General features: G+C 40.7%; 1 protein-coding gene across 1 annotated transcript in view; it reads right to left on the bottom strand.

The window, feature by feature from the left end:
• Nucleotides 1-3,581: 3,581 nt before the first annotated feature.
• The window catches only part of atp10a (ATPase phospholipid transporting 10A), a 43,089-nt gene continuing 32,358 nt past the window's right edge, over nt 3,582-14,312 (bottom strand). Inside the window, 7 exon segments of the mRNA XM_020609968.1 lie at nt 3,582-6,767; nt 6,920-7,107; nt 9,249-9,353; nt 9,471-9,551; nt 11,673-11,873; nt 12,089-12,214; nt 13,331-13,407. Of these exon segments, the coding sequence (XP_020465624.1) occupies nt 6,128-6,767; nt 6,920-7,107; nt 9,249-9,353; nt 9,471-9,551; nt 11,673-11,873; nt 12,089-12,214; nt 13,331-13,407 (1,418 nt within the window). The 3' untranslated portion in view covers nt 3,582-6,127.

The raw sequence follows: 14,312 nt of genomic DNA on the forward strand, positions 1-14,312 counted from the left end.
ATGCACTTTTTTGAAAAATGAAAAAAGTAGAAAGATAAATCTTGCCTTTTGTTTTTCCTGCCTCAGTTTAAAAATGTTAAAAACAACAAAAATCACAGCCACATGCAGGAACAGGAAAGGGAGGCAACTCCATTAATCCAGCTGAGCTTCACAGTCCAGGGCACAAAGGAACTTGTTTCGTCATTTCCATGCAAGTTTTCCACTTAGGTTATTATGTGTAATGTGTCACATGGAGGAACTTAGGGTTTAGCAGCCACTGATTCAGGTACAGATCTAACAGTGAACATTATCTGATGCCAAAGCGACCATTACATCATTTCCCTCCCAGCCATTTGATGTGGATTAAGTGTGCCCAACACTGATGTCATCATGACTGAATCAATGTACTAGTTAACCTCAACTGTACTGTTGGCACTGTAGGAATGTGACTGTTAACAGGAGGCCACTGATATGTTGTTGTAAGGTGACTCCTGCAAGTAAGCCATACAACGAACAGAGATGGGTTACTGAGGCAACCAAGACAGAGCTGATGCCTTCTGTGATCAGAATAATGTTCTGTCAAGACATGAAGGCCCCAGTTATGGTTTATAATCCAAGGTCATCAGCCTGAGGATTTTCAGCACTTCAGCAGAACGTGAGTGTTGAAATAATCACAACAGTCGACTGAAATGTTTATGAGGCAAAACCAGTATTTGCTTATATCTTGGTTTATGCCTCAGGGGCCCTCTGTTTGAAACATGTCCCTGCTCTTTTTCTATGTTGTTCTATTCATACACCTGAGACCCTCACACTGATTCTAACCATCAGTTCAGTAGTACATCTGTAGTACATGTGCTGCTACATCAAGGTTATGATTGCAGCCACCAGTGAGGCAATTAAGCTCCGTTGCTTAAAGCTACTAATTGGGCTGAGATAACAATGATTTAGTTAGCTCAGTTAAGTTAAAGTTTCCTGGCTAAAGAGTTATTTGTACACTACTAATGAGCCCTTAGCCTCAGCCGTATGTTGCATTAAGCATTCATTCGCAAATGTTAACATGCAAAAATGTAGTGAACATGGTAAACATTACAACTGCTAAACAACAGCGTTAGCAATGTTATTGGCAGCATATTAGCATGTTGACATTAGCATTGAGCTCAAAGTGTCTCTGTGCCTAAGTATAACCTGACAGAGCATAAACATAGACTCGTAGTCCTATTATTGTATTGCCAATATACTGTGTTTTTAATTAGTATAAAGTATTATAACAGAGTGCCTTTGGTTTGGTTCAACTTCTCACCTTACTGCAATAAAACACAGTGACATGACTTTTGAGTGGTTACTGGTGTAGCGATACGTGCTATCGACCCAGCAGAACAGCAGCCATTTGCACTAAAACACTGTTTTCCAGCCAGATGTCAAATTGCTCTTTAAATTATCCTCTAATAATTATTGTTAGTCCTGTTTTTGTTTTTCTTTCTTCTTCTAGGAAACAGGAACTGTCCCTATCATTTCTGTTGGATAGATTCTTGTCTCAGTGGGAAATTAGACACAAAAAAAGAGCAATAATGCTTTGGCTAAGCCACTCATCACAGAGCAGAACGGAGCCTTACAATGCCTCCACCAACTGAAAGACAGATGGCCCTGGCTCACAAAAAGCCTTCATTTGTTATTTGGAATCAAAAGTGATGAGGTGCATTGCTCCACTGGTGTAAATGATCAAGTCTTCTAAGAAAAATGCTACACTTGGGAGAATGGAGGGGAGAGACTGCAAGGCTTATAAATATACAGAATTCCCATACCCCAGCTCTCTGATGGCTTCTTGCACCAGCTTATTTAAGAGGCAGCTTAGGAATTTAAAAATGTCCTGATTTAAGCTTTATAAAACAGTGGGTCATGAGGTGGGTCACAGTGACTTTAATGGCCAGAATCAGTGAAGCTCCTTTGTGATAAAATGCAAATCAAACTCCATTAGCTTCTTCAGAATGACTCTCCTGTTTGTCTGACTGCAAGACCTGAGGAATCCCTCATATGCAGACTGGAGCCTGTTTAATAATATTATAAGTCTTTTACATAAACTCTCATAGTACAATATGTGATGACAGTGACAAAAATCTATTTTACTGCAAGCGCTGCTTGCTGTGCGACTGAGAGCAGACAGACCACAAAAAAATATTGTTGAGCAGACACTAAAGCTTTGGCACAACTTCCATGCTTCCCCACACAATATACAGAAAAACAGCTGATCAATCGGGTTGGCTTACACCTGGGGAAGGAAATGGAGAGAGCAGTGCAGCAAGGGGAGAGGACTCACACGAGGAAGCTGCTCTGGCAAAGTGCAGTGGCTCAGCAAAGACAGCAGCAGCAGAGCTCCAGCTGTCCTTTATCCTTCGTTGTGCCCTAAAACAAACATTAAAGTCATCCCCCACACTGCAGATATGATGCACACCAGGCAAAGTCAAAGTGCTGCAACACAAGGTCAAACATCCATCTTCTGCAAGGCCTTTCATCTCACACCTTTGTGCAGGTGTGTGAGTGGGACCCAGAGCTTCATTGTTATGCAAAAGGACTGAGCAGGATGAAGGTTCAAGTGTTGGTATGTTGAGTCAGCCAGTAGTTAAGCCAGTGTGCACATGTAAAGTGGTGTTTATTTTACCTAAGCATCTTTTGGAACTAAGGTGTATTTCCCTGTTCTTCTAGTGACAAAGCCCATTACAGTCAATAACGTACAGACTTAGCACATTTGTGTTTATGTTCAGAATTCAAACACTTAAGACAGCAGTGATCTGAGAGTTATTTCACTTGTCAGAGTAGTAAAAACACTGGTGTAAGTAAATTGAATTAAGGCTAGATTCCTTTCAGCTATCTATGTTTCAAGGTCCTGTATTGTGTGCATGCCAGCTTATTGCCACAACAGAATAAAGTTATTAACAATCTGAGTTTTTGCGGGGGGGGTAGTTTCGGCTTCGGCTTCGGTGGACAGGAAACGAGGGAGAGACCTACAGCAAATGTTATCAGCTGGACTTGAACTGCCGACATCACGCCTGTGATGTCATGCATATAGGGTGTGCCGTAGTCATTTGTTGACTGGGGCACGCCCAACACCTGTGATGTGACAATTCAGTTTGTTGGCTGTGAAAAATGCCTAGTTTTTAATAGGAAAACCCTTAAAACCAGAACTAGGACAGAAAGATCTCCAATAAATTCCCAGAACCATAATAAATATTATTTTAGGAACACTACCTTGAGACTGTACTTTAAACATACTGTAACCCAGTTTCTATGAAGCAACTAGTTGAACTACAGTAGTTTACACCCTGTGAGCTCAGCTAGACACATAACATCAGCATCTAAACAATGGTGAGTAGTTTTACTGCAATAACACAAGGTGGACAGTGCTTTGAGCTATGAAGTGTGGCAAGCTTTTAGTAATTCTAATTTCATTCCTGATCCCAAAGGTCTAAAGGTAAATTTTGTTCTTAATCCATAATTTCCATAAACACATAGTGTTAAAAAAGTCAAACTCAAACCATATACATGTTGAGGACAGACATTTTTATTAAGCAAACAGCACATTTGACTGAAAAAAGAAATGGACAGCAAAGGATAAATACTTCTCTTTTATTTTGTTCACAAGCAGCAATTATACAAGTAATTTCCAATTACTCAAAGGACAAAGAACATGTACAGTATATCTGAACAAAACCTAAAATATAGTTTTCCCAAGATAGTGACATGTATGAGGTGGTGTAATGTTATGTTGTGGACTGGAGCTCTTCAGTGTTTCCAGCTGGCAACAGCCCATTTATTTCAAGAGGCTGGACTGAAGCAGAACCTAAATGAGGTCAAGTCTGTGAGATATTTAGATTAATACCTTGATTGAGGAACTCAAGGCTTAATAGTAGATGTCAAATGTGAAATGTTGGTCTGCCTCATAACCAAAATGCTAATGAAAAAAAAAACAATGAACAGAGCTTGGATATCTGTGTGTGGTGAGTGTGACCGTTTCTGTGAGGAATTCGTGGCAATGCAGCAGTGAATACACTTGAGCTTCATTCTGGCACATAAAGTGCGACGCCAAAAGCTCAGAACAGATAGAAGCTATAAACTATAAGCTATAAAACCAAAATGGACAGACTGCGGAGTCAGAATCTGAACAGCATGCCAGAAGAAAGCACCGTGTGCAAAAAGCAGACAGGAGGAAGGAAACCACATTGCATGTATTATCTACATCAACACAAACTGCTCATCACTGTACATAGATACACCATCATCTTGAAACAAATACTGATTCAGCATCATATGCAAACATTTGTAATTTCTTATCCAGTGTTAAGGCACATACTATTGCTTAGAAAATACAGAACTATAAATGATCTTTGGTACATGATACACTTTACAAAAAAGTACTGCAATAAGAGATGCAACAACCAGAATTTTAAAGGTGCTGCTGCTGCTTTAAATGCTTAAAACATTAGTTTCCATACTTTGACCAGTTTGTGCATAGTGCCTAGTACATGACGTTTGTGAAAGAACAGAACAAAACATCCCGTTCTTATCATACTGTATCTGAGCATGTCAACAGCACCAACAACACTCAAAGGCGGTTCTAAAGAATGCTTTCAAAGTGCAAATTGGAATCTTTGAGCCTCATCTTTTACACAGAGTTTTACAGCCAGCAGGAAAAAAAAAGAGTAGACTGGGTTGAGATAAACTCAACACATGAAATAAACTGATAAAATAAAGACTAAGTAAATTTGTTTACAAGACGTGTTGGTGGCCTATTGTCAGCCTACTGTACAGCGCTCGTAGGAGCAGTTTGACATTTGGGGACATACACATATGCACTTTTTAATTCAGCATTAAATGAGAAAATACCACTGGCACGTCTATAGATTAAATAGAAGATATATGTAGCTATAAAATGGTTGACTTAGCTTTTGCTTAGCATTACAAATTGGAAACAAAGGAACAGCGAGCCGGGGTCTGTCCAAAGGCTACAAAAAATACCTATGAGCATCTCAATGCTCACTTATTAACATGTTATATCTCTTTTTTGATGGATTTTGGGTGGCAGTGTTTTGATGACAAGACCCAATGCTTATACTAAGTAAACAAACAAGATATAATGCATTAATAAATGGGTTTTTAGAAGTGTTAGTAGGTGGCACCATTACCTTATGGTTCCAGTCTTTATTCTAAGCTAAGCTAACTGCTTCAGGTTTCATTAATTGATACCACTCATGTTTGCATGTTATATATACACTGTAAAATCTGAAGCCAGTTGATAATTATCATAGCATAAACACTAGAACATTTGGACAAAGCCAGGCTAGCCATTTCCTCAGTGTGCAGTCTTGAGCTAAGCTAAGCTAACTAGCTATTGTCTATTGCTTCACATTAACTGTACCGACACAACAGTGGTATCAGTCTCCTTATCGAACACAGCAAGAAAGGCAGTTTTACCAAATACCAAACCATTACTTTTAATGTGAAATTGGTGGTCACTTTTAAAAGTAATTCAATGAATTAACAGACACACACAGGCACACACACAGTCTCTCTCACTCAAACAGCATAATTTCTGGTAGATTTTTGTTGTTTAAAGACTGAAATTTAAAGTTCTTGGCAGCACTTAATGTATGATTATGTTTAAAGTAATCTCTTATACTCATTCATTGGGATTTACTCTCTGACAGTTATAAACATGATTTTCAGTGTGTTGAATGTACAAAAAAACGTGTAAACCCAGCAATCAGACCGAAATGTGCACCGACCCAATGCCACTGTGAAAATGTACTAAAACTATAGGCAAATCCTCACAGACAAAATGAAACATGTTTCTGTGGGAAGTGCGCCATGGTGCCATCTGATTCGCTCCTAAATAACCCAGCAGTGGAATGTCTTGACTTTTCTCTTCCTTACATTAAAGCTTGTCCAAGTTTTGAGATGCATCTTTGTCAAATAACGTTTTTAAAGGAGATATTCCAGTTCTTCCATCTCCCAAACCTCAAAAATATCTTTAGCTTTAAACATCCAAAACATAAAGTACCTATTTGTAGCGTTTATAAAACAATCTCCTTGAAAAATAGAATAAAATTAGATTTTAAAAAACTATTGTGCAAATTGGAGTAACAGATTTCCGACATCACAAGGTGGTGTGCAGCGACTGCTCTGTCCTGTGCACTGGATGAACAGTGTGGTCAGAGCTGAGTCTTTCCTCTGAGTTCCTTGTGTATTTGACACACTGGGAGCCTCCGTGAGGAGGCAGAGCCAGCTGGACACTGTCTGCCTGTGTGAGGAGAGGTGTGGAGGTGATCCAACTGGACAGGCTCAGAGCTGATGACTCTAAAGTCTTATCAAGACACTCTGAGTCTTTGGTGACAGGATTCTGCTGCTCCCTTGCGAACGTAGGAGCTTCTTTGGTGGAAGCAAGTGTGTCCACTTTCGTAGGAACTAATGTGTAGAGATCTAAGAGGCCCTTTTCACTGTCAATAGGCCCTACCGGGCTTCTCTGGCCCTTTTCTTCATCTGTTTGTAAGACAGGCATCTGTTTGGCCTGTGATATTTTAGAGGTGGGGAAGCTCCTCTGGTCCTTTTTAGCATAACCTTTAGGGGAGGGCTTGGTGAGGGACAGGAAGGGAGGTTTGAGGTGGACTGGTGACCCCACCTTGACCCTGCTTAGGCTGAGGATGTTCCTGCGGGTTTCAGCGGGAAGTTTGTCCAACTGCCTTCCAACTTGGACTGGGCTGGGAAACAGCGTGCCTTGACACGCCCTGTAGAAATATCTTAACAGAAAAGCAAAACCAGACATTAGGACACGTCAGCACTATTCCACAGATTAATGCAGGGCTCTTGGGGTCAACAGACAAGGCATCTGGAACCAACGACTGATATAATCAGACTTCTGTTTTTAGTCAGACACAAAACAAGCAAGTACCTGGGCAGCAGAGCTGCAACAGGCGTGACGCCACTAAGCAGGTAGAAAAGAGGGTCCTGCAGCAGCCTCTGCATGGTCCAGTAGAGGTTAGAAGGGGAGTAGCAGGTGGGACAGGAGGCATTGTAGCACAAAGCCACAGTGAAGAACAAGGCAATACTGAAGATGATAGACAGCCAGTTCATCCTGGTCTACAAGATAAGCAGACAAGGAAAATAATACTTTATTACTTTTTTGTGAATTTGCTTTGTATAAAACCATAAGAATGGGAGGATTGAGTAATAATATGGAGAAGAGAAAAGAAATACTTAAACATCGGGGATCTAACACCCTATAACAACTAACATCACCATAGACAGTTCAGGCTGCATGCCTAGAAGTGATTATTTGTTTCACACACATTAAAGCTCTTTTTTAAGAATGAAAATCCAAGTGAGTGCTGGTCAAATGTCTAGTAATCATTTAACGTATTTGTATACAACTACTGTAACAACAGTAAGTCAACTTTGAACCAAGGAGTCAATATTCAAAATGTAATGGCTGCCTACAATACAATAAACAGATAAATGTCATTTTAAGGCTGCATCATTGCTTTTTGCTACTTGGGAGGATCATAAACTGTAAACACAGCATATCATAGCATTATAAAGTTGCCATGGTCAATGTGCGAGCAATCAGTTACTACTTTACACGTCCAACAGATGTAGCAGCAACATCAGAATTCACTGAGTTGCATTTCTCATTTTCACTTTTGGTTTTGAGTTTCATCATAGCCTATTAGGTTGTACCATTTAGTTTATCCTTATTACTTGAATTCAGTTTTCATATTCTATTTATTCTACTTTATTAATTATATTTTAGTTTCTTAAATGGTATGGGCATTGAATATTAGGTGAGAGAGAAACAGTATTTCAAATTTTCTGTATGTCCTGCACATATAATAACAATAAAAAACTTCACGTTTCTTTAGCTATGTTTTTGATCTCCACCAACTCTTGAAAGAAATATTTGGCTCCTTAGCTGCTAAATGCTTTGCTGTGTTCATCAGCTAATTTCTAACCTTGTATGTTTTTAGAGATTTGCCACTGAAATCAGTGGCCTATGACATCTGGAAACAGAGCTCTGATAGCAACATGAGGGAACCAGAATAGCACAGCTGTGGGCTGGACAATCAAAACAATGAGCTGAAAGATGCAAAAAACACTCCACAGAGGTGAGGGTAAAAGCAGAATCTGGTGATAATTCTCATGGGGTTCATTACTATAGTTGAGCCATTTTACATTATGCATGGTCAGCTGATCAATTGTTAAAATAAAAATATTAATTAGTACAGATTTAATAGCAAAAACTAAGAATTTTAAATCAAGGTTATACAAACACCACAATTTTTATTAAAGAGATACATAAATGTGCATTCATAGATTTTAATATGAAAGGCCTGAACACACTAAACACTACATTTGGAAATTCTTGTAAACTTCATTTTAGTGTGGTCAGTCGTTCATTTTTCAGTCTTGAGCTGATTGGCCGACATCTGGCAGAGTGAATACTACGCAGTGGTTGCATAGGGGTGCTGACCTTCTCATACACGCACACGCACATAATTATTTACAGCCTCACAGTTACTGCATGGGGGAAGAGAAAGAGCGCTGCCTGCTGTCGCCTCAAATACCTTTAATTGACTTTCACATCCATTTACCAGTCATGCATGGATTATGTTCCTGAGCAGCCAGAGAATGGCGAAACATTTAGAAATGTTTACCTCTGGTCGATGCTGCTCACTATGAATACTTCTCTGTATGAAGGGCCATCACCACCAGGAAGGTGGTTAGTGAAAAGGACATTTTTCCATGTACATAACTTGTCATGCTCAATTTACACCCTCAGCTTAAAGGAAAAGACTGATTCATTCCATATCAAACATTTAAGATGACTCATGACCAAGACTGCAGGGCTCCTTATGAGACCCATGTATGAAAATAAAAATAAAATGAGAAAATTAAATTGATAAGGGGGAAAAATAAAGTGGCATTTCAGAGCTCTGTGGCAGTGTGCTGTAATGTGGTGCAGACAGTCTGCAGAGGGCCTGGGTAGAGGCACACACTCTGTCAAGCTGATATATAGGCCCTGATGCTGCAGTGCTTCTGGTTCAATTTAATAAGCCAGAGAGTTAAGTGTCCATGTCAGGCTTCACACCAGCTCTCAAAAAGCCAACAAGCTCATCTGATTGAAAAAGCAGCACTGAGAGAGAGAGAAGTCTTTTCTCTCTGTTGGGCTGAAGTGAAGAAATTGTGACTGTTGCCCTCAGTGAATCTAAAATTAGGGTCCTTACCCAGGTTTTGGTCTCAATGCCCAAGTGCAGAAGAATGGTGAATAAAGCAAGGGTGGTTATGGGAGTTCCCCATGTAAACAAGTCCACGTCAGAGCCAGCGTAGGCCTGGAGAGAGGGAGAGGGAGAGTGGGAGGAGTCGGGGTAGAGAGAGGGGAAATGATGAGCAAGTAAGAGCAACAAGCTGAGTGAAGCCAAGCTGAAGGAAATTAAAACCAGACTCACAAAGTAAGGAACAAAGAAGCAGATCAGACTTTGGTAGATGGCATCAATCATGTTCATCCAGAACATGTATGGCTTATATTCCTGAAAGATAAAACCAGAGATTCATAGTCAAGGTTACAGCATTGTGGAATGTAAAGAAATTATATCATGAAGCACTTAATTAACACAGAGTTGTTTAACATCTATAGTAGTCAAGTGTACCTTTCCTCTTGCTTTCATACAGTAATCCAATCTGAACACACAAAACCGATGAAGTCACAACAAAACTAAAACTGTGCAAATACAGTCAAGGCCAAAACTACTGGCACCCCTACAATTCTGTCAGATAAGGCACCACTGCTCCCAGAAAATTGTGGAAATCAAAAATTCTTTGGTATTATGTTTATTTCTTTAGTTTGCATTGGAATGAGTCAAATCTGATCCATTCCACACACAACTCAAAAAATTGACTGGACAGAATTACTGACACCTTTTCAAAACCATCAGGAATAGTTGTATTTCAAGCATGTGATGCTCCTTTGATTTGTAATGACACTCACCTGTAGCAGCCAACAGGTTCTGGCAACATAGAAATCAAACTTGCAGCCAGTTAAAATGGAGAAAAGTTGACTCAACCTTTCTGTAGTGTGAACTACACTCGGCTTGGAGAAGAGAGAGAAGAGCAAAGAATTGTCTGAGGATTTGAGAACCACAACAGTGGAAACGCAGGGACGGTCTCAAGGCTCCAAGTCCATCTCCAGAGATCTGGCTGTTCCTGTGTCCACTGTGATCAACATTGTCAAGAGGTTTACAGCCCATGGTGCTGTAGCTAATCTCTCTGGACGTGGACGAAAGAGACAGATGACAGATTGCAATGAAGGATTGTTTGAATGGTGGATAAAAGACCCCCGATCAACTTCCAAACAAATTCAAGCTAACCTGCAGCCACAGGGTGCAACACTGTCAGCCCACACTGTCACCCATCTGAATGACAAGGAACGCTATGATAGGAGACCCAGGGTGACCCACTGCTGACACAGAGACATAAAAACCCAGATGGGAGTTTGCCAAAACCTACCTGGGGAAGCCACAAACCTTCTGGGAGAATGTCCTGTGGACAGATGAGACTAAAATAGAGCTTTTTGGTCGAGCACGTCATTGTACTGTTTTCAAAAAAATGAAATGAGGCCTTCAAAGAAAAGAACACGGTCCCTACAGTCAAACATGGTGGAGGTTCACTGGTGTTTTGGGGTTTGACTGTATGTATGGCATTATGAAAGACTACCACTGAATTCTGGGGCGCAACGTAGGGCCCAGTGTCAGAAAGGTCTCTGTCAGAGGTTATGGGTCTTACAGCAGGACAATGACCCAAAGCAGACTTCAAATTTCACCAGAAATTGATTCAGACAATGTGCTGGAGAGTTCTGAAGTGGGCAGCAATGTGTCCAGATCTAAATCCCATAGACCACCTGAGGAGAGATCAGCAGCTGGGAGAAGGAACCCTTCAAATCTGAGAGACCTGGAGCAGTTGGCAACAGAAGAGTGGTCCAACATTCCAGTAGAGAGGTGGAAGAAACTCACTGATGGTTACAGGAAGTGAGTGGTTTCAGTCATTATATGCTAGCACAACCTATGGACAAAACCTTAAGTTGAGGGTGTCAATAATTATGTTCATTTTTAGAGTTCTGTGCGGAATGCATCAAACTTGGCTTTTTTGTGTTGTCCAACGTAAACAAATGAAATAAACATGACAAAACCAAAGACTTTGTGATTGTAATGATTTTCTAGGAGAAGTGGTGTATTATCTGACAATGCAGGGATGCCAATATGTTTGGCCACGACCGAGTAATAACATACATGAAACAATTATTTAGAGGGAGTAATTTTATATCATGGTTTTCTTTGACTCAAACTCTGGATTAATTCGAATCAGCACTAGCTCATTTTTGCATCACACAGTGTGTGAGACAAACATAAAAATATTGGATAAGCTCAATTACAGTAAATCCAAATTTAAGTTTTGCATGAAAGTGAACTTACATAAAAATATTTTTTTGTAGAATTAGACTGACTTTCTAGTTTATAGGCGGGATAGCAATTAATTATTTTCATTATTGATTAAGTTAATTCCCTAATAGTAAAATGTTAGTGTATTGTAATTTTTTCAAAGGGGTACTATGTCAGCCAGTATATAATTGTACAAATACAACAAGCAGAGTGGACCTCAGAGTTTTGGCCGTTCACATAGAGCTGAGGTAGTTGCTGGAGAGTCTCTGCAGACACGTCTTTGTCCAAAGTGCCAGTGATGAGTTGTGGGAAGGCAGAGAACATCAGGTTGAAGAATATGAGATACCACTGGTCAATCATGGCTGAACCTGAGAATCCACAGTAGAACTGATACCAGAAGATGAGCGCTACAAACATCTGTGGGGCCAAAAGGTGACAAGGATGGTTTTGAAGGCAGTGACAAGGCAGAAAAAAAACAAAAAAACAAAAGCAGCACACAATTCATGCCTCATTTTGAACAAATCTGCTTGGCATACACACACACACACACACACACTGCTGCTATGTTTATTTGAACATTTAAATCCACACATTCAGTGAGCTCACTGTGCTGTATGGTAAACGATGCTTACAGCATTTTTGTAGAAGAAATACAGAATCATGTTAGCCAGCCGGGAGTAGCACCAGTGTCCGTGGACCAGCAGGAGCTTCTGGAGATACCGGAAACGTGGGAGAGCAAAGTCGCTTGCCATCACCGCCTGCACAAAACCAGAACGACACACACACACACACACAGTCGTCTCCATCCTGTACTTTCTCCCTCTCTCACACTATGTGCAGTTCTTAGGAAATGTGTTTAAAGCAGCTGGCCCTGCTATACCCACTCCGTTTAATGAATCTTTAGCAGGTATAACCTTTCCAAAGCAATAACCCTTAAATGAGTTGTCTGCCTCCAGGGATTCAGCCTTCATCTATCAACTTCCAAAATAAATACCTCCATGTAGTCAAGCTGGGTTTATAACTTACATTTTAAATAGCGCTGCTAACTCTTTATGATATCACCCAACTGTCAACATTATCTGTCAACAAGTAAAAATAATAGCAAATGCCTCTTGAGCGGCAGTTTAGTTTCTGCTGTGCTCTAATAATGGGGATGTAATGGCTGCATGGGGAGTGCGCTCCTAACACAAGAAAGGTGTGTTAATCATAATGCAGCGGGTGCTGGCTCAAGAAGTGTGCATCTCAGCTCACTGCGAAATCCCGAGGAGTGTCTGCTGCCTCATTAAGAGGAAATTTGATTAACAGTGATTAATGTCATGGTCCAGTTAAGGACAGGATACCAAGACTTTAACAGATGAGCTACACAGCAGTGTACCTGCAAAGCCTCCCCTGGAAGTTAATAGGGAATCTCCATCATTGCTTTGCAAGATCACCATTGTGGAACAGGGTGCAAGGAAGACGGGAGGTGGTGGAGATAGAGTTGGTGGTGGCCAGTCGACATTTTCTTTCTTTCTTTGCTGCTATTGCCAAAGATGCTACCTCAGCTGTGGCACTGGCAAAACTAAAGGATCCATAAAATGTGCTGCATCTCTGCAGGACACGGTGTAATCCTACTAGGAGGATATGGGCTAAAAACACACTTAGGAGTAATAAAAAACAAAACCATCCTAAAGAATGCCAGTGTCTTCCCTTATTACTTTACCATCTGTCCCAAAGCTCCTCTAATTCTCTATTCAACAACTCTCTCATCAGTTCATGTTTTTGTGATCCCATTCAAAACTACCTCACATCCTCGTGCACTTGCCTGCTCTCTTTGTCACTCCCTTCATCAATCCCTCCAATTCCCAGATGGTCTGGCCTAGATTTCTTCTTACCTGCATGCCCTCCTGTCCCGAGATCCCAACACCCACATCTGCTACTTGAATCATGCTGACATCATTTGCCCCATCGCCTAAAATTAATGTGGTAAAGAGAAAAAGAAAAAACAGTTCTAAGTACATGGCCTTAAAATACATTAATAAACACACTGCAGGGCAGAATGAACTTTATTGAGCGTGGCGATAGCCTCCCTGAGCTGCGTTGTTTTGTATGTGGGAGGAACATCAAGCATGCATGTAGCTTCTTCAGCTGTTTACCAGGCGCCCTTCTCCAGCTCCATGATCCCCCTGGTGGAGGCATAGCCAGGCCCGCTGGCTGATGTGTGCGCGCATTTTGGTTTGTGCACCGCTTTGAGGGTTGCAGATATATATATTGTTTTGTCACCACAGGTGGTAGAGTGGGAGCTGAAGCACTGGTGGGCAGAGAGGGTTTTGTAGTCAATAGTAAACAATACTAGAGTGGCAGCGCAACTAAAAATGAGAGGTATTGTAGGTGGCATTGAGAGCTTAAACAAAAATTTGTGTTGGCTGGCAAATACTGTTCCTGTAAGATAAACTCTGTTCAAACACACTGGCATTGCAGCAGTAACTGGCATCTCAATTTTACCACAATAGGTTTAAACTAATCAAACTGCACTCCATCTCTACTGCCCTCTATTAAAAAGGGGAACTCTACTGATTTTACACAACAAGCTCTTCTTACAGGTACTGAAGAGTGCTACTGCATATGTGAAATATATTTCACACAGCTCCTTCTGGAGATTGACAACTTTTGATAAATCTAATAAATGTCCTCAAGTGATTTCCCGAGTCAGTGTGGACTATAGCTGAAAATGAGACTAACCTGGAGGTGTGGAATTAGAAAGAAGAGACCTTACCAGACCTCTGTAGCCTACGCCTCATCTCTGACTGTTGGAGGTACATTAGCTGCTACGAGAACAATGTATTTGAGTCTCAGACTGAACTGTTGGCAGGTAGA

The sequence above is a fragment of the Monopterus albus genome, unplaced genomic scaffold (genome assembly GCF_001952655.1).
Source record: "Monopterus albus unplaced genomic scaffold, M_albus_1.0 scaffold103.1, whole genome shotgun sequence".
NCBI classification, from domain to species: Eukaryota; Metazoa; Chordata; class Actinopteri; order Synbranchiformes; family Synbranchidae; genus Monopterus; species Monopterus albus.